Source organism: Doryrhamphus excisus, chromosome 2, assembly GCF_030265055.1.
Source record: "Doryrhamphus excisus isolate RoL2022-K1 chromosome 2, RoL_Dexc_1.0, whole genome shotgun sequence".
Taxonomy (NCBI): Eukaryota; Metazoa; Chordata; class Actinopteri; order Syngnathiformes; family Syngnathidae; genus Doryrhamphus; species Doryrhamphus excisus.
Genome location: NC_080467.1, coordinates 264121 through 289521, shown reverse-complemented (window position 1 = coordinate 289521; position 25401 = coordinate 264121). Strand labels below are relative to the sequence as shown.

The following is a 25401-nucleotide window of genomic DNA, read 5'->3' as shown; positions in this document are numbered from 1 at the left end:
CCGAGATCAAGAAAAAACAGCAAATATGGGAAACATCAGCAGTAATTTTGGAGAAAAATAACATTTTTAGTAGCAAAGTTGAAACTAAAAAGTCGTAGAAGAAACAAAATTAATAATTTTAGGAAAATTGGGATGCCGAAAAAGTTAAAATATGGGAAATAAAGTCAAAATGTGGAAATAAATGAATAATTACGAAGTAAAGTAAAAAAAAAAAAAAACTAAACTGTATTATGGAAAGCAGGAAGTGAACAAATGTAACAGTTACTGATTGTAAAAGTACCAGATGGAGGGGTAGGATTTAAGTTTTGCTTCTTCCTACTCCTTTTGGACATGTGGAACTGTGAACTGATTATGGGATGCACTCAATTGTAAATGAAATAAAACCATTACCATGAATGCACCAGAAGAAATTGGCAATGGGTTAAAAATAGATATGGAAAAAAACAGCTGTACTTTTATGAGCATCTAGTTGAAGAAAGATAAATAATTAATATGTAATATTTATATAAATAATTTAATAAAACTCGCAATACAAAAACATGTAATATGATGGGGAAATGTCATTTTAAAGTTTAACTTATTGCCACTCTGTGTCTGTCATTGGACTTCACTCAGCACCAATAACAACCATCATTGGTCTTGACAGACAGCCTATCAGATCCTCCGGCTCAGGGCTGGTGACATTTTTGGGGGTCTATCACTTGACCTGTTTGTTCAATAAGCCTCAGGATCTTCCAGCATCCAACCTCAGCAGCAATAGCACACAGCCAGAGGCCTTGCTTATGCAGCTCAATAATCCCACCGCTTTTTTGAATGGAGCAACACGGACAGTATTTTCATCCTTTCGTCACTAGGTGGCGGTATAAAGCTTGTCAACGGCAGAAACATCTGTGAAACATTTTTCTATGTAAGTTGAGCCTAGCCATTGTTTAAAAAACATACAATAGCTCATTGTGAGAGAAGAAGAACCAACTGACTACCGTCAAAAAGACTTATTTCCAGTTATAGATGACAATTGACTGAAGTTCTTGGCATTTTCCCCGCAACTTCTAACACCTTTAACGCGAGTGAACACTCTCCACTCTGTAAGATCTCTGGTGTGACTCGCAGCCTCTTGATTGGTCCAATATGACAGGGGATTTCCGCCCGGGCACTTCCTCCATAACTATTCTTGTCCGCTGTCACTCAAATCAAGACAGAAGCTTGTGACGAGTCAAGAGTGTGTTTGCTTTGGCATCATGGATGGTGAGTACAAAGTCATTTATTTCGCTATATAGCTGCTTCCGGTCACACATAAGAGATGTAAATTAACCTGATAGTTAGCAAGCCCCCCCGCCTTGCTAACTAAGTTCGAATCTCCACAGGAGTTAGCATGTTTTCTCCAGTGCTTCCTCACACGTTACAAAAAAATGAATGTGAATGTTTGTTTTTATGTGCAATATATGTGCCTTGTGATTGACTGGCGCAACCAAAATCAGCTGGGGTAGGCTCCAGCATTGACCGTAATGTAGACATGTATTGAAAATGCCGGATGGGTAAATTTAAAAATAATATAAAATATTTTGTATGCTAGCTAAATTAACAATATGGCTAATGCTAATTCCTTTCAAGTTTGAGTAGACCATTCATGCTAGCTGCTGTTTTCTTGCAGATCTTCTGCCCTCCATGCTCGGGGTCGATCCACACATGAGTAAGTACGACTCCCCTTGTCAAAATACTTGTCACTTCCTGGTTTTGTTTTGATGGTAAGCAAGTGATGAGTAGTGACGTGTAGATGACAATAAAATCATTATCTTAGAAGTGACATCATCACTCATCACAGCTTGGTCATTATCCGTTTGACATGGTTCGGACAGAAAGACGGCTAAGATGGTTTCGTACTCGCAACCCGCGTTCTCATTCTGGTCAGGGCAATCTGTCATATGTCCACAACTTCCTGGTTCATTTCTAGTTCCTCACAGAGGCATCACTAGTACAACCACGCACAAAGACAATGGGGATCTAAACCCAGATCTGGACATGGCAAACCACTAGTCCAGGGGTGGGCAAACTACGGCCCGGGGGCCACATGCGGCCCACTAAGTGTTTGAATTCGGCCCGCGAGTTGCTTTCTAACTTTTAACATACATGCTGGCAACATGACTTGCAAGTCGGATGTCTTATTCAGTAAAAAAAAAACAATAAAAATAATTAAAAAATAAAATAAAATGTAAAATTAAAGTTTGTGGTTTGATGTTTAAAGTGCTCTGGAAAAAAGGGATATATGGAACATATTTAAAACATATAGCTAATAATCTGACACGTTTACAGATAAAATTATACAAATAAGTAAATAAATAAAATAAATAATAAATATATAAAAATATAATATAATGATATATAATGTAATTAATATAATTATTATATATATAATAAATTATATATATAATATGTAGATTAAATATAATATAATAAATAAAATTAGACAAATAATTCAAGGTGGACTGTTAGAATTATAAGCAAATACATATATATATATATATACACATATATATATATACAAATAAATAAATAAAATAAATAATAAATATATAAAATATATTATAATAAAATTAATATATATAATATAATTAATCATTAGAATATATAATAAATAAAATTAGACAAATAATTCAAGGTGGACTGTTAGAATTATAAGCAAATACATATATATATATATATATACATATATATATATATATACAAATAAATAAATAAAATAAAAAATAAATATATAAAATATATTATAATAAAATTAATATATATAATATAATTAATCATTATAATATATAATAAATAAATAAAATTAGACAAATAATTCAAGGTGGACTGTTATAATTATAAGCGTAAAATAGTGTGTGTGTTATAAAAATATATATTCTGGCCCCCCGGACAGTTTTGTTAACTCAGTGCGGCCCACGAGTCCCAAAGTTTGCCCACCCCTGCACTAGTCCAACATGCAGAAGCAACTAATAGTTCTCTTCTTAGTCGATTAATATGCAGCTTGTCGATTTGATGAATAAAGGAAGCGGTTACACCTCAGACTGGAGCGCTATGTCGTGCGGCCTGGGGGGCCATTTGTGGCTTTCGGCACCTTCTAATGATTTGATGTCATAAGAACATTGAAAAGAAGCACAAAGCTTACAGATATCATATATTTATGCTCTTGCATACTTCCTTTTTTTTTAGGATGTGGCACTCTGGAAAATACATCTGTGTTAAACGGACGAACCAATCAGATGATGGTTTGGTCCGCGACATATATCCGAAAAGGCGGCAAAATGTTTTCCAAAGTCACAGCTGATTCTGTTTTGCCGAAAACACAAATATGTCCGCTTTCAGGGATGGCGGACAGATAAAATATTTTCCTTTTAACAAAAAACTGCTCCCTTATGTGAGACTTGAACGCATTCTAAAAGTATACAAACCGCTAAAATGAGGTAACTAAGAATACACGTAATGGGACGCAACTAAGCTAGCACAGCTAATAGAATGTGAACGTTTGAGCAGGATCTTGAGACATAATTTAATTTATTTGTTTTTTATGTTTTTTTTTGTAAATTTAAAGCTGGATGTTAAAGCTTTATTTATCCAAATGCTAGTGATATAGCATAACATACTAATTATTCTAATCGAATAAAAATGTATTTAGTACGTGCATATTGCTGGTGTAGTTCAGTTTTTCCAGGAAATAAAGAGAAACAAAAAAAAGGTGTGTCCCATCACTTGGATTAATTAGCTGCTTCTTTTGAATCTGTTTTATATATTTACAACATATCTCATATCCATGTGTCACATAAGGACTGTGGATGATGGTCAAAATTCCCCCCAAAAAAGTGTATTAAAAAAAATAATAATAAAAATGAAAAAACGATTAATTAGTTGTTGATTATTTGGATAATCCATTAATCATGGCTGCATAGATTAATCACCACCTTCAGGCATCCTCCTGCTGCAGCAGCTGACTGTTTCCTTTCCTTCCCAGTGGCCGAGCCAGCGATCCGGATCTTCGAGCAGCCCAAGCGGAAAGGAATGCGCTTCCGATACGAGTGTGAGGGTCGCTCGGCCGGCAGCATCCTCGGAGAGAAAAGTACGGACAACAACAGAACCTACCCCAGTCTGCAGGTGATGATTATGTTGTGTTTGGCTTTCACTTCCATGCCTCGACTGTCTCTGCGTTAAGGGTGCGGAAAATCATCGATATTAATCGATACATCGATGCGAATGCATCAGCTCGTTCACCGGGTATGGATGGAATTGACAGGTGAAATCTGGATTCATCGCGATGCATTTGTGGGTATCGGTAAAATCCGATTCAAGCGCCGTTTTATTAATATTCAACTTCACCCCATATGCTGTTCCCCAGGCGCAGTGAATGCACCATCATTATTTGGTGTTTTGTATTGAATACGGACGGAAGCCGCATCGCGATGCATTTGTGGGTATCGGTAAAATCCGATTCAAGCGCCGTTTTATTAATGTTCAACTTCACCCCATATGCTGTTCCCCAGGCGCAGTGAATGCACCATCATTATTTGGTGTTTTGTATTGAATACGGACGGAAGCCGCATCGCGATGCATTTGTGGGTAACGGTAAAATCCGATTCAAGCGCCGTTTTATTAATGTTCAACTTCACCCCATATGCTGTTCCCCAGGCGCAGTGAACGCACCATCATTATTTGGTGTTTTGTATTGAATACGGACGGAAGCCACATCGCGATGCATTTGTGGGTATCGGTAAAATCCGATTCAAGCGCCGTTTTATTAATGTTCAACTTCACCCCATATGCTGTTCCCCAGGCGCAGTGAATGCACCATCATTATTTGGTGTTTTGTATTGAATACGGACGGAAGCCACATCGCGATGCATTTGTGGGTATCGGTAAAATCCGATTCAAGCGCTGTTTTATTAATGTTCAACTTCACCCCATATGCTGTTCCCCAGGCGCAGTGAATGCACCATCATTAATTGGTGTTTTGTATTGAATACAGACGGAAGTGTGAGGCACATACAACTACTAGTAAAACAGCATGGACGTTCACACGCAAGTTTCTATATTTAACCCCCCCCCCCCCCCCGCAACGTTTAAATGGTATGTTTGGAAACAATATGGATTCTCAAAGAACGACGGAAAACATGCAGACCCCCTTAAAATGGGGACACCACAACACTGACAAGTCTACCGCCGCCTCCCCTTCTAGTTCCTCGTCGGACACCGGGGAAAAACCTAGCTATTTGTCCGTACCCCCTGTGCCCCCCCCCCCCAGCACAGCTTCAGCTTGGCTTCTTCCTGAATTTTGAAACTGTTTTAAAAAGGGTATAAGTTGTTTTACTTTCTGCTCCCCACTACTGTATTAGCCTAGCTGCTAGCTCATTCATATTAGCAGTATGTTTTGCAGACAGGAATATATGCCATTAAGATGGCAAAAACAATGATCAAGAAGTGGTGCATAGTAAAAAAAAAACAGAAACAGCACTTTAGTTGAATTTACTACCAAGTGCCAATAAGGAATACAGCCAAATACTTTTTGTAGTACCATACTGAATTCCATTTTTTCCCTTTTGTTTATTTGCATTATGTTGAATGACATCATATCGGATTGCATTGATTTGAACTGAATGATAATCGCATCGTATCGCCAGAAAATTCCATGTATCGTTAAAGTATCGTATCGCTGGCAGTGCATGGAGATGTGTATGGAATCGTCCTCAGCGCCGAGATTCACCCCCCCCCCCCTACTCTGCGTGTCTTCTCTTCTCCCCCCTTAGATTCTGAATTACTGCGGCCGGGGTAAAGTGTGTGTTTATTTGGTGACAAAGAACGAGCCATACAGGCCGCATCCGCACGGCCTGGTGGGCAAGGACTGCAAAGACGGATACTACGAGGCCGAGTTCGGGCCGGATCGCAAAGTGATTGCGTGAGTTGGCCTTCGCACGTCACCTTCCGCTCACCTGATTATCGCCTTCCTCGCTTCCTCCATCAGGCGAGCATCACCAAGACTTTCACTTACCTGAAAACAAAGAGTAGTTTCTCACATAGACACGCCAGGAAACACACACACACGCACACACATGCACACTCGCACACAAAAATGAAGGCTGGCAATGCGGGAATTCCCCGAGTGACATCACTGATATTTGTGTGCGGTAGAAAGGGAAAACTGAGGTTGTGCGTGTGAGTCAGTCAGAATATTTTGACGTGTAGAATTTGCAATACGCTCCTTTTTGGTAGTAAAATACAACATTAATTAATAAATCATGCTGTTTTGCATTTGAGTGCGGCCTATGATTAGTAAAAAAAAATGAAGCCTACAAATTCAGGGGTGTCAAACTCAAACACACTGGGGGGTACATTACCCCCATTTTTTTTTTTACATGGGAGTCGGAATTTGTCATTAAAGTCATTGTTTGTGCTTTTTGTACAGACAGATGGGTAAACAGATAATTTGGGGCAGTTTTTAGTCGTGTACAGTTCAATGATTTAGACTTTTATTCTTTATCTTATTAAGAATAGTTGTAAATTTCAAGCTATATAATAAATATTGGTATTTTGGACCTTTTTGGTAGTAAAATACAACATTAATTAATAAATCATGCTGTTTTGCATTTGAGTGCGGCCTAAGATTAGTAAAAAAAATGCATTTTTCATTTCAGGGGTGTCAAACTCAAACACATGGGAGAGGGGGTACATTACCCCCATTTTTTTGTTTTACATGGGAGTTGGATTTTGTCATTGTTTGTGCTTTTTGTACAGGCCGGGTAAACTTTTACGGGCTGTTTTTAGTCGTGTACAGTTCAATTATTTCGACTTTTATTCTTTATCTTGCATGCTTATTAAGAATGGTTGTAAATTTCATTCTATATAATACAATATTCTTTCCACTTTTAAAATAAAAAGTCCAGAGGAATAGTTAACTTGAGGATTTGCTAAATAACGCAGGTAGCTCTAGTTCCGCGGGCCGTACGAAATTTGGCCCTCGGGCCTGAGTTTGAAGTACATGTACTACTTCACGCATAAAAATGGCTAAATAAAGTCAAATACAAATATGAGGCATTCAGAAGAGGCACTGAAAGACGTCTGATGATATGCGATGTCATCGCTGACTACACTGGTTGATACTGTAATGTTCGTTGAGACACACAAGCACCAAACTTGATCGCCGGAACAACAGGCTTTTCTAAAACTCAACCCTATTCAACTCAATCCTATCTGCCCCCCCACCCCCCAACTCAACTTCCCTAGCACCAGAACACATTTACGTCTTAATGGCTTTTTTTTTGGTCATTATGTTTACTATATTGGGTAATATGAATGTAAAGACGACTATAGGGGTGTTATTTCATGATTTCATCTCTAGAGGGCTCTAATAATTTTAAAAAAATGCATTTAGAAGTTAGCAAACTTGATTTGTGCAATTAAACGACAAAAATATTCAACTTCAAGGACTTCTACTCCACGGAAATTCACTTATCGCAGGTTTCGAACAAATGAACTGTGATAAACGAGGGACCTGTACGCCAAATATGATGCTAAAAGTTTAAAAGTTAGCACAGCACTTTCTACTGAATGAATTCTGGTTGCTTATTATAACATTGTGTAAAACACATCCATCTACATACTGTAGTACAGTTTGTTATGACCTCAGTTTCCAGAATCTGGGCATCCGGTGTGTGAAGAAGAAGGAGGTGAAAGATGCCATTATCGAGAGGATTAGCAGAGGGATCAACCCATTCAATGGTGAGTCCATCGCTACTCTCTTTATACACGTTTTGTCTACTCTATTCTATTCTATTATATTGTCTATTCTAACGCTTCACTTGGCATGAATTCATATTTTAGCATCACTGTGATGGTTGATATTGGCTTTTTACCAATATCCAATATTGTCCAGCACTTCTGAAGCCCCCCTAAATAATTCATATTTTTTTATTGATTTTAATTTTTTTTTGTCCAAAGTAAAGCCCGGTTACTGATTTTCTATCAGCCTGCATCACATTCCAAAAATATAGTAATTTAACGAATAAACTAAGAAAAAAATCAGCAAAAAATTTTCAAGTATAAAGCCAAAATATTAAGAGGCAATAGTTTTAATCTCAGTCCGCACGGTGGACGAGTGTGAATGTAGGACTCACAGTCAGGAGATGGGGAAGACCTGGGTTTGATTCTCCACTTGGCATCTCTGAGTTTGCATGTTCTCCCCGTGCATGCGTGGGTTTTCTCCGGGTACTCCGGTTTCCTCCCACATTCCAAAAACATGCTAGGTTAATTAGCGACTCCAAATTGTCCATAGGTATGAATGTGAGTGTGAATGGTTGTTTGTCTATATGTGCCCTGTGATTGCCTGGCCACCAGTCCAGGGTGAACCCCGCCTCTCGCACTAAGACATCTGGGATAGGCTCCAGCATGCCCGCGACCCGAGTGAGAATAAGCAGCATAGAAAATTAATGCATTGATAGTTAGCTAATAAGGAAAAAGTCATCAATTTCCAAGAATAACACCACCATTTTAGTATCATAAAGTTGAAATACTGCCTTGTCTGTGTTGTTGTCGCTGTGGTTAAAACTTCAGCGGTTCTCTCTGCTGCAAACAGGCGTTAAGCTACTTCCCCATTCTTGGTCACAGTTGCTCAATTGAGCACATGGAAGATGCCACGTGAGAGCTGGGAATGCAGGATTCATTAGAGGGGGAGGGACGGGTTGACCGAGGGGGGTTCCCCGGCTCAGAAAGATGAGGTTAAAAGCAGACTTGGCTGCTTTTTATGAGTCTGTAAAACTAGGAATTGAATGGGTTTGGTACTAGCTTGAATTTGTGGATGTCAGACGGTTTTAGTACTACTCATGATCCATATGAAGCTGTTTTAATCCTCACTAAACTAAAAAAAAAAATGGCAGCCATACAGTGTCAGTCTGACATGCATCTGGCATACATACAATACATGTACATTTGTAAAAGAATGGGCATTGATACACTTTGTTTACACCACATTGCGCAACTCTTACATGCAGGATACAGGATCTCTGCAGGTACACGAGGCAACTGCCGCTTTAGGTATCGCAAGCTACAAAGCTAATTAGCTAGCCTCCAATTTATTTATTCTAAATTTTGAAAAAAAGGATTGGAAGAAGGACCAAGTAAGAAGCCTCTATGCAGCGCTGAGTTGTGTCAGATGGGGGGGATAGTGGGCTGGAGCCAACCCTCCATCCCTGAGTACAGATTGTACACACTGTACACAATTTAAACAGTATTGGTTATTTCATTTACCGTAGTGCCCCCTCCAAGACGGGAAGCAGTTTTGCCACAGACTGCTGATCGGCTCACTCTCACCGGGTCACTTCTGCTCAGAAACTTGGCTGCTTCCTGCTTCAGACAGCATAACTTCCTCTCTTCCATGTCTGTGAACATCTAAAAGCAATAAGTTATAATAAATAATACAATAAAAGCAATGAGTTGAAATCCTGGGGTACAGAATAAGAATCCACAATGAGTTGATGTGTATTCACCATCAGGATTTATTGTTCCTCTCAGAACAATAACAACACTCATAAGACGAGCATACTAACACTTGCCTATTTGTTGCTAGCATTATCAGTCAAACATTTGAACACTAACTAAGCAGTTTTACAATACCATTGATACGTTAAGATATTTTCTTCACATGTCAATCTAGTGAGAATTTCCACATATAATGTATACTTTACACATATCTTTAGTACAATAATATCAGTAACATATATTTCAATTAGCCTGCTTAATGCTATTCATCATATATTAAGGCCTGCTAGCATTAGCCATCTCACGTGCTCAAATTCTCTACAAAACGTTTAATAAAAAAAACTTTCCAGTCAGCTGTTTGCTTTAGTAAATTTATCCACTCTTTACAGCTTTTTGTATAAATTATTTCTCCTTTAAACTGACCTGTGGTCCAGAATAAGGAAGACAATCCACAATGGGTTGATGTGTATTTACCGTCAGGATTTATTCTTCCTCTGTTGTTTTATCACCTACTCTATACCGCCATCGTTGCCAGCACCCCCTAGCGGACTTTACGGTATTACACCCAAACACCAACAATGTATGATTTTTATTCATCATACATTATGGCCTGCTAGCATTAGCCATCTCACGTGCTCAAATTCTCTACGAAACGTTTAATAAAAAAACACTTTCTAGTCAGCTGTTTGCTTTAGCAACTTTCTCCACTCTTTACAGCTTTTTGTATAAATTATTTCTCCTTTAAACTGACCTGTGGTACAGAATAAGGAAGATAGTCCACAATGAGTTGATGTGTAGGATTTATTCTTCCTCTGTTGTTTTATCACTTACTCTATACCAGCATCGTTGCCAGCACCCCCTAGTGGACTTTGCGGTATTACACCCAAACACCAACAATGGAGATTTTTTATTATTTTAGACACAAACATATTTTAAAAATAGTGAGGAGTCTGTATTTCCAACTGCATTTTATACATCAAACATGAATTAGTACTACTTTTTAAACAGTTTTAAACACATTTATGCATTTTATACTGTTTAGCCATGTTAACTTATTGTAGCTTTTTTATGTACTTTACACATGAAGTTGCTACAGTGCAAGTCTGTGTATATGGAGCGCCACTTTTCATTCTTCTGTTCTTCTTCAGAAATGACAAGAAGACAATTTGAGAGTGATCAACTACTTTGGTATATTATTTTAACAATTAATTCCACCCAATCAAACAAATTGCGAACACTTAATTGTTTAAAATATAAAATGTTTTGATATGCATTTGGAGTAGTTTCTTTGCATGTAAAACTATAAACATGTGTTTTGTGTTAACATTTTGGCGCTCTGGAACGGATTAAATGGATTGACATGATTTCTTATGGAAGAATATATTTGGTTAGAGTATGCTTTGGTTAAAGTCGGACCTTCTGGAATTGATTGATGACGCTAACCAAGGTTTCATTGTATTATCTTTGTAGTTTTTGTGTCATCTCAGCAAAAGGGAAGCGAAAGAACAGAAGTTAAAGAAAGATGTCACTTGCGTGCATAAATGCATTGATCTTTAACGTTTCTGCCAGCAGTTAAACTAAGTTAAACGAGCTGTTTGCACTTGTTGTGCTATCATCACTTTTTCGATGAATGAGTTTCCATCTCGTGCGAGGCAGCGCCACGGCTGAAGGTACACTTCGCTTGACACTCATTCTGGTCCCACTGCTTTCACACACGTCACAAACCAGCTTGTGTTGGGAATCAGACCTCTCAGTTGTACAGGCGCAGGCATACACACACATACGCGCACACCTCTTTCCGCTCTTTCCACTCTGCTGTGACGTTACCGAGCGTCACTGTGGTAACAAATTGTAGGCGGGGGTGACCTCCATATCGGCACAAAAGAAAGAAATTGAGAGAAAGGGTAGTAGGCAGAGGCGAAAAGTCGTGTGTGTGGGTATATCACAGTCTCCCTGCAAAGTGTGTGTGGTGATAGATCAGGGGTGGGCAAACTACGGCCCGGGGGCCGCATGCGGCCCACCAAGTGTTTGAATCCGGCCCCGCCAGTTGCTTTCTAAGTATTTCAACTTTTAACATACAAGCTGGCAATATGACTTGCAAGTCAAATAAAAAAAAAAAAGTTAAAAAAAAAGTAAAATTAAACTTTGTAATTTGATGTGGTCTGATGTTTAAAGTGCTCCTGAACAACGGGATATCCAAACATATAACTGATAGTATGACACTTTTACAGATAAAATTAGACAATAATTCAATGCAAGATCTTAGAATTATTATTATTACTTGTAATAATAATAATAATTATTAATATAATTATCATTATAATAATAATTTGTCACTATTATTTGTTGGAATTAATATAATACTACTACTACTACTACTACTACTAATAATAATAATAATAATAATAATAATAATTATTATTATTATTATTTAAAAAAAGTGTGTGTGTTAAATATATTTTCTGGCCCCCCGGACAATTTTGTTAACTCAACGCGGCCCACCAACATATAGCTGATAGTATGACACTTTTACAGATAAAATTAGACAATAATTCAATGCAAGATGATATAATTATTATTATTACTTGTAATAATAATAATAATTATTATTATAATTATCATTCTAATAATAATTTGTCACGATATTATTTGTTGGAATTAATATAATAATAATAATAATAATAATAATAATAATAATAATAATAATAATAATAATTATTATTATTATTATTATTATTATTATTACTATTATTATTATATTCATTGTTAATAATAATTATTATTATTATTAGCAATGAATATAATAATAATAATAATAATAATTATTATTATTATTATTATTATTATTATTATTATTATTATTATTATTATTATACTTATTTATACTTATTTTATTTATACTTATTATACTTATAATAATAATAATAATAATAATAATAATAATAATTATTATTATTATTATTATTATTATTATTATTATTATTATTATTATTATTATTATTATTATTATTATTATTATTATTATTATTATTATTATTATTATTATTATTATTATTATTTTAAAAAGTGTGTGTGTTAAATATATTTTCTGGCCCCCCGGACAATTTTGTTAACTCAACGCGGCCCACCAGTCAAAACGTTCGCCCACCCCTGTGATAGATGGTTCTAAATGGATTACTAAATAAATAATCCAGCTTTTAATAGCTAATAAAGTAATCCTTCACCACTTTACGCTTCAAATGTCGCAGCTTCACCCTTTAAAGTTAAAAAAAAATAAGCAAACAAATGTCATTGTGTCATGGTTGAATACAGCCTATTATTACTAAAAGAATATATACATATTTAAGCACATTTTACCTTATTTTGTCTAAACCAAACATTTTCAAGCAGTAAAAGTAAGAGTGAAATACAAATGTAAGGCTTTCAGAAGACTCATTCAAAGACGTGATGATATGTAGTATTCTACACTGGTCACTAGGTGTCAGTAATGTTACTGTAATGTTGGTTGAGACACACAAGCACCAGACTTGATGGAAGTGGACAACAGGCTTTTATTGAATGATCTCACAACACCGTACAATAATCTAATCCCTAACGTGGGCTACTCTTGTGGGCGTAATCCCAAAGACAAGCAAGCTCTGTCACTTCCTGTCCACCCACCACTCAGCTCCACGACACATTTACACAGTGAAACGCATGAGCATGAGAGTTATTTTTCTTATGTGTCTATGAGCCGGGAGCTCAACCTGGTTCTGATTTCTAATGTAGGTCAGCTCGAGCTTCCGCTCGTCGACAGTTCATTGTTGTTTTGGCCTCAAAGTCAATGCATCCTGTTAGCATCCTCATTGTGTTTTAGTCACCTTTCCTGTGTTTATAGTTACAATGCATTGCTTTGCATCAACGCTAGCTGTTTGTTAGCCCTAGCTGGGACTTCTAGCCTACTTTATTTAGCGGAAGTTTTGTTAGTAAGATAAGATAAGATAAGATATGCCTTTATTCGTCCCTCAGTGGGGAAATTTGCATTGCACAGCAGCAAGAGTACAGAATCAGTTAAGCAGTACAAAATACAAAAAAATAAACAATATAAACAACCCAAGTATTTTACCCAGTTATATATAAATACAGATAATATGAAATGAGATGAAATATATGACCAGTTTATACACTATGAGATCTTGCTAGTGAGTTAATATGAGGCATTATAGAAATACTTGGTAATGGTTTTATTTCATTTGAACATGCATCAGATTACAATTGAATGCATCCCATAATCAGTTCCCAGTTCCACATGTCCAAAAGGAGTAGGAAGAAGCAAAGCTTATTAAATCCTACCCCTCCATCTGGTACTTTTACAATCAGTAACTGTTACATTTGTTCACTTCCTGCTTTCCATAATACAGTTTAGGTTGTTTTTTTTAACTTTACTTCGTACTTATTCATTTATTTCCATATTTTGATTTTATTTCCCATATTTTAACTTTTTCGGCAACCCAATTTTCCTAAAATTATTACATTTATTTCTTCTACGACTTTTTGGTTTCAACTTTGCTACTAATTTTGTTCACTTCCTGCTTTCCTAATATAGTTGAAGGTTGTTTTTTTTTTTTTTTTTAATTTTTCGTATCAAAGTACGAGGTGATATGACCATACAATGACATAATGGGTACCATAGTAACTGTCAATATAATATACTTCATTTAGAACTTAATATATTGCACTTTCAACATGTTTCCGCATTGAAACGCTGAAAAAAAACCAAAAAAAAAACATTGAAAGTACTTCCTCGTAATCATAAAATAATTTTGTCATCTGCCAGTGTAACAAGTATAAAATACGAGTGAAATGAAGTTGTGATTATAAAAATGTCCACCAGCGAGTTTTCTGAACCGCTGCCATTTTGGCTAAAAACCAAAACACAACCTTGCACGCACAGCAAAAACAAAAATAAATATATATATACACAGTACACCAATGACACAATAGTACCGTTCACTGATATTGCAGTGTGATGAGTATGATATAACACACATAACTACTGGTATGTTGTTTGACTGGCAGTGCAGGGAAGACGTCCCTGCAAGATGCAGGACAAGTGAAGACAAGCCTTGAAATTTGGCATGAAAATTATTATTCATTCATTCATTCATTTTCTACCGCTTTTTCCTCACGAGGGTCGCGGGGGGTGCTGGAGCCTATCCCAGCTGTCTTCGGGCGTAAGGCGGGGTACACCCTGGACTGGTCGCCAGCCAATCACAGGGCACATATAGACAAACAACCATTCACACTCACATTCATACCTATGGACAATTTGGAGTCGCTAATTAACCTAGCATGTTTTTGGAATGTGGGAGGAAACCGGAGTACCCGGAGAAAACCCACGCATGCACGGGGAGAACATGCAAACTCCACACAGAGATGCCCGAGGGTGGAATTGAACCCTGGTCTCCTAGCTGTGAGGTCTGTGCGCTAACCCCTAGACCACCGTGCCGCCCAAAATTATTATTATTATTTTTATTTTAAAAAATACAGATTTATTTACTGATACCCTGGCACACATTTCTAAGGATGCCATCTTTATCCTTCATGATGGTCACGGCAGTGGAGCGGCTCGACGTGGCCAATGTTGGTCGCCATTTTTCCGCTTTGTGTGTTTTGCACCTTCTTATTTATCTGATCTGCTTTTACCATATCACCCCCCCCCCCCCCCCACGGACCCTGCGGTCCTCCGGTACTGGCCTTTTAACAATACCAAAACCCGGAACGAAAACCCACGGTGAGGCAGCGTTTAGCCCCTATGGCCCCCACCTGTGGAACAGCCTGCCGTAGAGCCTCAGGACTGTTGAGACTGTTGATATTTTTAAAAAAAGATTAAAGACGCACCTTTTTAATCAGGCTTTTAAGTCATATTTTTAAACTTTTCTTACGTTTTTATCTTTTTAGTCCTATTTTATGCTCTTAGTCGTTTTAACAGTGTTTCCTCAGGGGGGGTCCTCCACAGTGGGGGCTGTGTCGCGTCTGCTGAGGGGATACCATCCTTGGGTCCCTTCGACTCGGCCGGCTGGGGGTTCCTCCCTTTTTAATGTGGGGGTCCGCCCATGTGTCGGAGTCGGGGGGGCCCGGATGCTGGTCCTCCGATGGCACGGCCTGCGGCTCCTCCCAGTGTGGACGGCCCCCAAAAGGTGGCGTTTCCTTGATCCTCAGTGCCATGCCATGTCTCTATACTGTGTGTGATTGCGTGGGTGTGGGTGTGGGTGTGTCTAGTATGGAGGGTGGGAGGGGCTTTCTTTTGTTTCTTTGTTTATTCCTTTTAATTGTGGTAATTGTTTTTAATTCTGTAAAGCACTTTGTGTTGCATATCTTTGCAGGAAAAGTGCTCTACAAATAAAGTTGATTTGATTATGATATTGAATTTATTGGCTTTCCTTTTCTATGGCGCACTGCCATTAGAAGAGTATGCTGATAGGAAAAAAAGTGGTCTATACCCTCAAAACTGAAGTTGTTCAATTCATCCATGCATCATCCATCCTTTTTCTATGCCGCTTTTCCTCACTCGGGTTGGGCGCGAGGCTGGTCGCCAGCCCGTAACTGAAGTTATTTGACTAAATACACACATGTATGCCGCCATGTTTGTTTTCTTTCTGATAATGCCAATCCTCTGTGTATTTGTGTGTGTGACCTCAGTGCCGCGAGAGCAGCTGCTGCAGACAGACGAGTATGACCTCAACGTGGTCCGCTTGTGTATACAGGTTTTCCTGCAGGATGAGACCAGCCACTACACCCGAGCACTGAACCCCGTGGTCAGCAACCCCATCTATGACAACAGTGAGTGACTTTTTTTTTGTGGATCAATTTATGCATATGCTTTTATGAAACGGACACTTATTATAGAAAATAATGCTGAAGTAATTATTCACTGACTGTCATAAAACCTTTAATAAGTACACAGGTCATGTTTGAGGTCACATTTTAACCACTCGAAATATGAACTGGGCTGCACGGCGGTCGAGTGGTTAGCACGCAGAGACCTCACAGCTAGGAGACCAGGGTTCAATTCCACCCTCGACCGGTTTTTGCGTGATTTTTCTCCTCCCACATTCCAAAAACATGCTAGGTTAATTAGCGACTCCAAATTGTCCATAGGTATGAATGTGAGTGTGAATGGTTGTTTGTCTATATGTGCCCTGTGATTGGCTGGCCACCAGTCTCCAGGGTGTACCCCGCCTCTTGCCCGAAGACAGCTGGGATAGGCTCCAGCACCCCTCGCAACCCTTGTGAGGATAAACGGTAGAAAATGAATTAATATTTGAAAAAGGTGGGCTGCACGGTGGTGAGTGGTTAGCACGCATGCCTCACAGCTAGGAGACCAGGGTTCAATTCCACCCTCGGCCATCTCTGTGTGGAGTTTGCATGTTCTCCCTGTGCACGCGTGGGTTTTCTCCGGGTACTCCGGTTTCCTCCCACATTCCAAAAACATGCTAGGTTAATTAGCGACTCCAAATTGTCCATAGGTATGAATGTGAGTGTGAATGGTTGTTTGTCTATATGTGCCCTGTGATTGGCTGGCGACCAGTCCAGGGTGTACCCCGCCTCTCGACTACTGGGATAGGCTCCAGCACCCCCACGACAGTATCACTTGAATACTATGAACATCCAGCAGCAACACAACATTTTGGCATGACTACTATTTTGATGAAAAATATACTGAACCAGGGCTGCACAGTGGACGGGTGGTTAGCACACAGGCTTCACAGCTAGGAGACCCAAGTTCAATTCCATTCTCGGCCATCTCTGTGTGGAGTTTGCATGTTCTCCCCGTGCATGCGTGGGTTTTCTCCGGGTACTCCGGTTTCCTCCCACATTCCAAAATCATGGAATCGAACCCTCGTTTCCTAGCTGTGAGGTCTGCGTGCTAACCACTCGCCGCCGTGCAGCCGTGGTGCATACTTTTTGCACTATTTCAGCCAAATAAGCAAGTGCGGTTGCACACTGTCTGTGGTTTTAGATGGATGAACAAACACGTTCGTTACCTCTTTTGGTTTGATGCCGCTGGCCAATCACGGAACGTAGGCACCGGAAGTTAAAACAGGATGGAGATCTTCTTCATTTCCCTCATCATCCATGAAAGCAGACCTATTAGATTTGTTTAATTAGCAAAACGGGATATTCATGTCCACTCAGGGATTAATCGATTAGTCAATTAACTGAAACCACTTCAGCTTCATCCATCAGGAACCTGAGAAACACACAACTACTACATCGGTAACCACAAGAATGACAATGTACGCGTCTCGACACGGTTGCAGGTGCTTCATCGGGCGGTCGTCTCACACACACACACATTGAGAAAGGGGAAGTCGCATATACACACGCTAACCCTCAAACACACCGTTACCATGGAGCACTTCCTCTTCTCGCATCAGACATGTGAGCGAATGTGATGAGGCATCAAGTGGAAACCAAAGTCCATGACCGTGTTCGTAACAACGTGAAACGAAGGCACGTAAACGAGCTGACATGTCACATGACCCATATGCTGTGCTGCACGTTTAAAATGTCAGGGGCTTCGAAAACGGCAGAGCTGAAGATCTGTCGGGTGAACAGCAACAGCGGCTCAGTGAAGGGAGGAGACGAGATCTTCCTGCTTTGTGATAAAGTACAAAAAGGTACAAGATGGATGTCAGATACTTTGGAATAACATGATAATGTCCGTCTTTCTTCTATGTTGTCTTCTTCATCCAGCTCATTCATTCGTTCATTTCTTGTCCTCCATCTCTTTGCATGCTCATGGCCTTTTTTCTCTTCCCATCGCCGTCTTTCCTTCAGATGACATCGAGGTACGATTTTTCTCCGATGGCTGGGAGGCCAAAGGCTCATTCTCCCAAGCCGATGTTCATCGCCAAGTGGCCGTCGTGTTTAAGACGCCGCCTTTCTATAACACCTCGATAACGGAGACGGTCACGGTGCAAATGCAGCTGCGGCGACCGTCTGATCAGGAGGTCAGCGAACCGCTGGATTTCCGATATCTCCCCGATGACAAAGGTAGGCATTGTGAATGGGAATGCTTGAAGAAGAAGTCACTACCATAGTACAGTAGATCCTAGGGTTACCTTCAAGGACCACCAGGAAAATGGTTAAAAAAAAAAAAAAAAACACAAAAAACCGAGTAATCGTTCTTTTCAACATTTGCAATAAAAGCGACTGTTAAGATTATTACATTCCCCTTCTCTCTTCAGTTTCCATCGTCTAAATATGCCTGGCATATTTATTAGACTCATTTCAAGTGTAAAATGTATAACTGCTCACGACTCGTGAGTCATAATGTAAGACAGGGTTGTCCAAAGTGCGGCACAGGGGCCTGAGGCAGCCCACAGCTGTTTTTTATTATTAGCCTTCAGTACATTGTAAAAATATAAAGTAACAAGCACCAAATGCAAAAATGGATTTAACAAAAATAAAGTTGAAATATTACGAATAAAGCCGTAATCTAACGAGAAAATAATATTATATAATTAAACTTTTTTTTTTTACAGAAAATAATTTTCACGAGAAGAACGTTGCAATATTCATTCATTTATTCATTTTCTACCGCTTATCCTCACTAGAGTTGTGGGGGGTGCTGGAGCCTATCCCAGCTGTCACCCTGGACACCCTGGACTGGTGGCCAGCCAATCACAGGGCACATATAGACAAACAACCATTCACACTCACATTTTATACCTATGGACAATTTGGAGTCGCTAATTAACCTAGCATGTTTTTTGGAATGGGGGAGGAAACGGCCGAGGGTGGAATCGAACTACGTTGCACCAACGGGGTGTGGCCAGCGCACTTGACCGACCGTTGAAGCTACAAGTATTGCTTCTGTAGCCAAACAAACTTTTGCATCTGGAAAAAATATTATTAGCATAGCATAAAAACATAAACATATAAATACTGTGGGACATGTATTGTGTACATTTTACTATTATCATGTATTTATAATGTATTACCAAGTTATGGTGTATTCATTTTTTTTTTTTTTTTTTATAGACCCTTACGGCTATAATAGAAAAAAGCGCAGTCGAGAGAACTTAATGAAGATGACGGGATTGTCAGGTAAGATTTACTTCCTGTCATAAGTTTACATACGCTCATCATGGTAATTCATGCCATACAGTATCAAAATTGGGCCCATAATGATTTATTTGAAGGGATAGAATGATAATAATAATTTTTAAAAAATCAAAAAAGAAGTTTTGATTTATTTAGAATTTTATCTCAATTATACATACAGGTTAAAATATACAGTATAAATACACCCCAAATTATACTTGCTTAAATATTGCTGAGGAAGATTCATCTTGACCAGACATTTTTGTAGCATATGAACTAGCCGCTAGCACAAGTCTGAATTGTTTTCCTGTTACGTAAATAAGCTTTTAAGCATTCTTTGCTCATTTTCTGAAGGGTTTAGGTCAGAGAAGGTCACCATTTTTTGAAGATGTCCCCTATTGGGGCACCCGATGGTATCCAAGGTTCATCCATGTGGTCATTGATTTCAGATGAACTTTACCAAAGTTACCTTTTATTCAACTTCAGGTTGTGCAGGGGCGTCAAACGGCAGCTGGCTATGTGGAGATATTGGGGGGGGGGATAAGCTGACTCTTTTGGACCATCCTGTGTGATCTAAATCCAATTGAGAACATTAGATTCGCCACCTAAAGATCCAACAGTGCAATGTTTCAACTTAAGTTTTATCAGGAGTTTAATAACGTTCAATCTAGGGAAAATAAATCCATATGAGTCTAAACCATAAACTATGATGAGTCTATGTAAAAATTTGCAGCGGGACTGTATGTTTGCATGTAATAGTAGCTCAATAACATAAAGGTGCTTTCTGCATTTTTCAGCAGTTCCATTTTCTGGTTTGGCGATGAGCAGGCAAAGGGCCGTGCCACATAACAGGACCAACATGCAGAAAGGTAAAAAAAATAATAATAATAATAATTGTATGGTATGTATTGGTATTTTTTGCTTTGTTTTTTTGGTTTGTTTGTTTTTTTATCACATACCGAAGTAGGAGGTGATATGAGCATCCAATGACATAATGGGTACCATAGTAAGTGTCAATATAGTGATATATATAGCACATCATGACTGGTTCAAGACTCTTCATCCTTGTATTTAGCAAATTTATTTTATTTATTAATTTATTTTATTAATTTTTATTGATTTTTTTTTTGTTTTTAAATTTTTTTTTACATTTTTTATTTTTTGCCCTGTACCAAAGTAGGAGGTGATATGACCATCCAATGACATAGACATGACATGACATGGGTACCATAGTAAGTGTCAATATAGTAATATATATAGCACATCATGACTGGTTCAAGACTCTTCATCCTTGTATTTAGCAAATTTATTTTATTTATTAATTTATTATTTTTTAAATTAATTTTTTTAGTTTAAAATTTTATTTTTATTTTTTTTGTTTTTTGTCATGTACCAAAGTACGAGGTGATATGAGCATCCAATGCCATAATGGGTACCATAGTAAGTGTCAATATAGTGATATATATAGCACATCATGACTGGTTCAAGACTCTTCATCCTTGTATTTAGCAAATTTATTTTATTTATTAATTTATTATTTTTTTAATTAATTTTTTTAGTTTAAAATTTTATTTTTCTTTTTTTTGTTTTTTGTCATGTACCAAAGTACGAGGTGATATGAGCATCCAATGACATAATGGGTACCATAGTGCGTGTCAATATAGTGATATATATAGCACATCATGACTGGTTCAAGACTCTTCATCCTTGTATTTAGCAAACATCAACTGCTTGTATTGTTTCTTGAATTGGCTCATCGTTGTGCATTGTTTGACTTCCTTACTCAATCCATTCCATAGTTTGATTCCACATACTGAAATGCTATGGCTAGCATAACGTAGTCCTAGCATAGAAGTGTTTCAAATGTACTTCTTCCCTGAGATCATATTTCTCCTCTCTTGTAGAGAAGTATTCAATGACATTTTTAGCTAATTTGTTATTTTTTTATGAAATAATTGCATTATTTGAACTGTTTGAAGATGAACTATATCAGCAAGTTGAAGTATTTGTGATTTTACAAATAAGGAGTTAGTATGTTCTCTGTTGGCGGCATTATGAATTATCCTTACTGGCCTTTTTTGCAGTACATTTAGCGAGTGAAGATTGCTTTTATAGTTATTAGCCCATATTTCCACACAATAAGTAAGATCACACCGCTAATGTGTATGTATATGTGAATATACAGTATTTGTGTGTATATACTGTATTGTATGGGTATAGAAAAGTACTTCATGGTAGTTATGGATTGTGGTATCATGCAAACACACTGAAGTCATGTTTTATGTTTTCCAGACAACATGTACAACATGAGGCAGCCTTCACCTTCAATGCAGCAGCAACCGACTGTCTTCAACCAACCGTACCACGCAAACGTTCCGGTCAACCATTCCTGGACAAATCCCAATGCGGTAATCCCGATGGATACCGTCAGCATCAATCCTTCTAACGCCATGACCAAGCTGTCCCATCCCAAGAATAATCAGTTACAGCATCAAAACCGTGCCTCTGGTTACTCCTGTGAAAGCGATGGACTCCCTCAGCTTTCCATGAGGGACCTGCAGTGCTTGGATGCGGCTGGGATGAGCCAGCCCGAGTCCCACTCACTCCTCTACATGCATCACCAGAGGGAAGAACGGGCCTCTGATCACCCGGGCCAGAACCACCTCGGGAGCCAGAACCAGGGTCTCCAATCTCGTTGGAACAATTTTCAGAAGACCTTTGACTGCTCCGTACCTGTCGGAGAAGGCGGAGCTCTTGGGATAGGATCGTTCCCGCTTTTGGAAGGGATGGAAAAGAATGAATTTTTAAAGGGCCAAGTCAGGGGAGGGTGTCAGATCGGATTCCCGCTCAAGCAGGAGCCCCAGATTCCGATAGGACAAGAGTCCAACGTACCTGTCATGACATTCCCAGGAGAAAACCATGGAAACACTTACACCAACCTGCTTCCTCGTTGTTTGGGAAATGGCATGAATGTGTCGAGGCAAGACGCTGGCGGAAAAACTCAGCCTTCCGAGACTCACTTTGCAACTGTGGCGGACTGGTTAAGAGCCGAGACGGTCAATCCGTGTAGTCAAAGCAGTAACTACAAGGAATGACATCCAAGGAGTTCCTGTTTGATCTCATTTAGCATTGACTCCCAGAAGAGAAACATTCCTCATTGTTCCGGTCCCAGCTTGAGTGGATTCAACCAGTTGGAGAACCAGATCAAGGATGTAGTCCGTGAGTCAAACTCAGGTCTGCAGGACAAATCCGTCATTGGACACGTGGGACTGTTGAGTGGGACCGCATTTCGGACAAACAAACAATTCTTCCGGCATCAACTACTCCTGAAAGCTGCAGTATTACTGTTACGACCATTCCTACCAAGGGTGCCAGATGGGTGCCAGATCCAGACCAAAAGTCCGCTTTGGTCCGCAACATAAAATCAGCTCGGAGTTTTGGTTCCCTGTGGGATTGACCATGACACCCCTTTCGTTTCGCTTGTCCTGGAGCCTATTCCAGCCGTCTTCGGGCGAGAGCTTGCTCGGGAATTGACAAGGTACTAAAATTCCCATTGAGGAAATTTGAGGAAGCACACAAGAGTTGTGAATTTCCTTAGTAAATGACTATGTCACATCAGTGATCATGTCTTATTCTTTCATGTTTTCTAACAAATGTTTGATTTATACGCTCGTAAATATGATTATTGTATCATTCATTGCTTCATTGATATGTTTAAGGACAATTGTTAACTACTGTACTTTGGTTTTGATGGATTTTTGCTGCCGAATGCCGTTTGAATAAACGTAGTTGGTCCAGTAGCTTGTCATTTCCTGGCTTTGGAGGCACATGATGGTAATGGTAATGGTAATGGTAATGGTAATGGTTTAATTTCATTTGAACATGCATCAGATTACAATTGAGTGCATCCCATAATCAGTTCACAGTTCCACATGTCCAAAAGGAGTAGGAAGAAGCAAAGCTTATTAAATCCTACCCCTCCATCTAGTACTTTTACAATCACTAACTGTTACATTTGTTCACTTCCTGCTTTCCATAATACAGTTTAAGTTTTTTTTTTACTTTACTTTGTACTTATTCATTTATTTCCACATTTAGATTTGATTTCCCATATTTTAACTTTTTCGGCAACCCAATTTTCCTAAAATGATTCATTTTCTTTTTGGTTTCAACTTTGCTACTAATTTTTCTTTGTAAAATTACTGCTGATGTTTCCCATATTTGCTGTTTTTTGTTGTGAGCTGCATTGCCCCCCCCTTCCCCCTCCCCATCTAGGCAATAATAAAACACACATCGTGGGTAGTTTTCAACATCCCATAATCAGTTCCCAGTTCCACATGTCCAAAAGGAGTAGGAAGAAGCAAAGCTTATTAAATCCTACCCCTCCATCTGGTACTTTTACAATCAGTAACTGTTACATTTGTTCACTTCCTGCTTTCCTAATATAGTTTGTTATTGATTTTTTTAACTTTATTTTTTATTTTTTATTTTTTATTTTTTATTTTTTATTTTTTATTTTTTATTTTTTATTTTTTATTTTTTATTTTTTATTTTTTATTTTTTATTTTTTATTTTTTATTTTTTATTTTTATTTTTTTATTTTTTTTATTTTTTTTTTTGTAACAGCGTATCGGCCGTCTGCGTTGAAAACCCCTTGTTTGTCAGATACACGGTGCCCTCCAGAAGTACTGGAACAGTAAATACTCGTGTAGACTGCATTTAGAGGTGAAAACAACAACAAAAGATAAGCCGTCTATGGATGAAAAATGAATCATTCCATAAAAGAGAAGTTTCTGAGAGTCGTCAGCGTACTTTTTGGCAAATTCCAGCCTAGCCTTCCTGTTCTTCTTGCTAATGACCAGTTTGCATCATCGGCTGAAGTCATTGTACTTTTTCTTCATGAAGTCTTCTGAGTTGATCGTGATACTTCCACTCCTGCCCTGTGCTGATTGTTGTTGTTGTCACTACTGGGTTTTTTCCGGTCAGGGGTCTTGAAATGCTGGCTTTTCAACTGAATTAAAAAGCAGCATTTCTTGTATGATGAAAAAGCAGCATTTCTTGTGTGATGACTTTGCATTTTGCGTTGTTGCGATGCGTTTGTGGTCACTTTGTCATCCAAACGTCTCAGTCAGTGTTGATGGTCGGGATGAAGGCTAAAGAACTTTTTCAAAATACCAGCATTTGAAGCAATGCTGCAAATGTTTTACAGACAGTAGAATTATCTGTGAGAAAATGCATGTCACAAACGCTAATTGGATTAATTTACAGATTGAGATATTAAAGGAAATATTGGATTATGATGCATGCATACTTTTTTTTTGTGCTGCTTATCCTATCTCGGCTAACTTAGCTACACGGTGGAGCGCTCGCTAGCCAATCAGAGGGCGCATACAGCACAGACAAACAATCATTCACATTCACATTCATACTTATGTATAATTAAGTAATTATTTCATGTATTTATAATCACAGGACATTTGCTTTTGACAGTGCATGAGTGTTATGTTCATAATTATCATGCCTGCAACAATGTTACTTAACATTGTTGGGAATAGACATGGCCGACCTGTTTAGCCACCCTTTTCCAGTCAAGCCCAGCCTCACTGGACCTTGGCTCCGCCCCTTTCTCCTTTTGGAACCAGCCCTTATCTCCCACCGTACTCGAACAGGCCCACGAGCCGAGTATCTATGCAAAGAAGTCTAACGATACTGTTACTACAGCAGTTCTTAACGCTACTGTTGCTAGTTCTACAGCCAGTTGCATGTTCTTACATCGATGCTCTCTTAGATAACGTC

General features: G+C 38.5%; 1 protein-coding gene and 1 long non-coding RNA gene across 3 annotated transcripts; one reads left to right on the top strand and one right to left on the bottom strand.

Annotated features, from left to right (window-relative positions):
* Positions 1 to 1140: 1140 nt before the first annotated feature.
* Positions 1141 to 24882, top strand: rel (v-rel avian reticuloendotheliosis viral oncogene homolog). Of its 2 annotated transcripts, none has more exons than XM_058064289.1 (11): positions 1141 to 1245; positions 1652 to 1690; positions 4004 to 4143; positions 5790 to 5938; positions 7667 to 7758; positions 16195 to 16335; positions 18072 to 18176; positions 18337 to 18552; positions 19543 to 19608; positions 20406 to 20474; positions 21898 to 24882. In XM_058064289.1, the coding sequence occupies exons 1-11, from the start codon at positions 1239 to 1241 to the stop codon at positions 22698 to 22700; spliced, it is 1827 nt and encodes a 608-aa protein (XP_057920272.1). In that variant the 5' UTR covers positions 1141 to 1238; the 3' UTR covers positions 22701 to 24882. The 2 variants fall into 2 exon arrangements, with proteins under 2 accessions (XP_057920272.1, XP_057920271.1); XM_058064288.1 differs by having other exon boundaries at positions 20403 to 20474.
* On the bottom strand, positions 5777 to 10258 carry LOC131114003 (uncharacterized). Its single transcript, XR_009121556.1, has 3 exons — positions 9937 to 10258; positions 9283 to 9423; positions 5777 to 6031 (listed from the first exon to the last, which is right to left on the bottom strand). It is a non-coding gene; the product is annotated as an uncharacterized LOC131114003 (long non-coding RNA).
* Positions 24883 to 25401: the final 519 nt, after the last annotated feature.

Bases quoted from the DNA above. Each gene is read 5' to 3' on its own strand.
- rel (XM_058064288.1), top strand. The intron at 7,759-16,194 runs GTGAGTCCATCG...GTGTGACCTCAG, and splicing joins AGGGATCAACCCATTCAATG to TGCCGCGAGAGCAGCTGCTG. The intron at 18,177-18,336 runs GTACAAGATGGA...TCTTTCCTTCAG, and splicing joins TTGTGATAAAGTACAAAAAG to ATGACATCGAGGTACGATTT.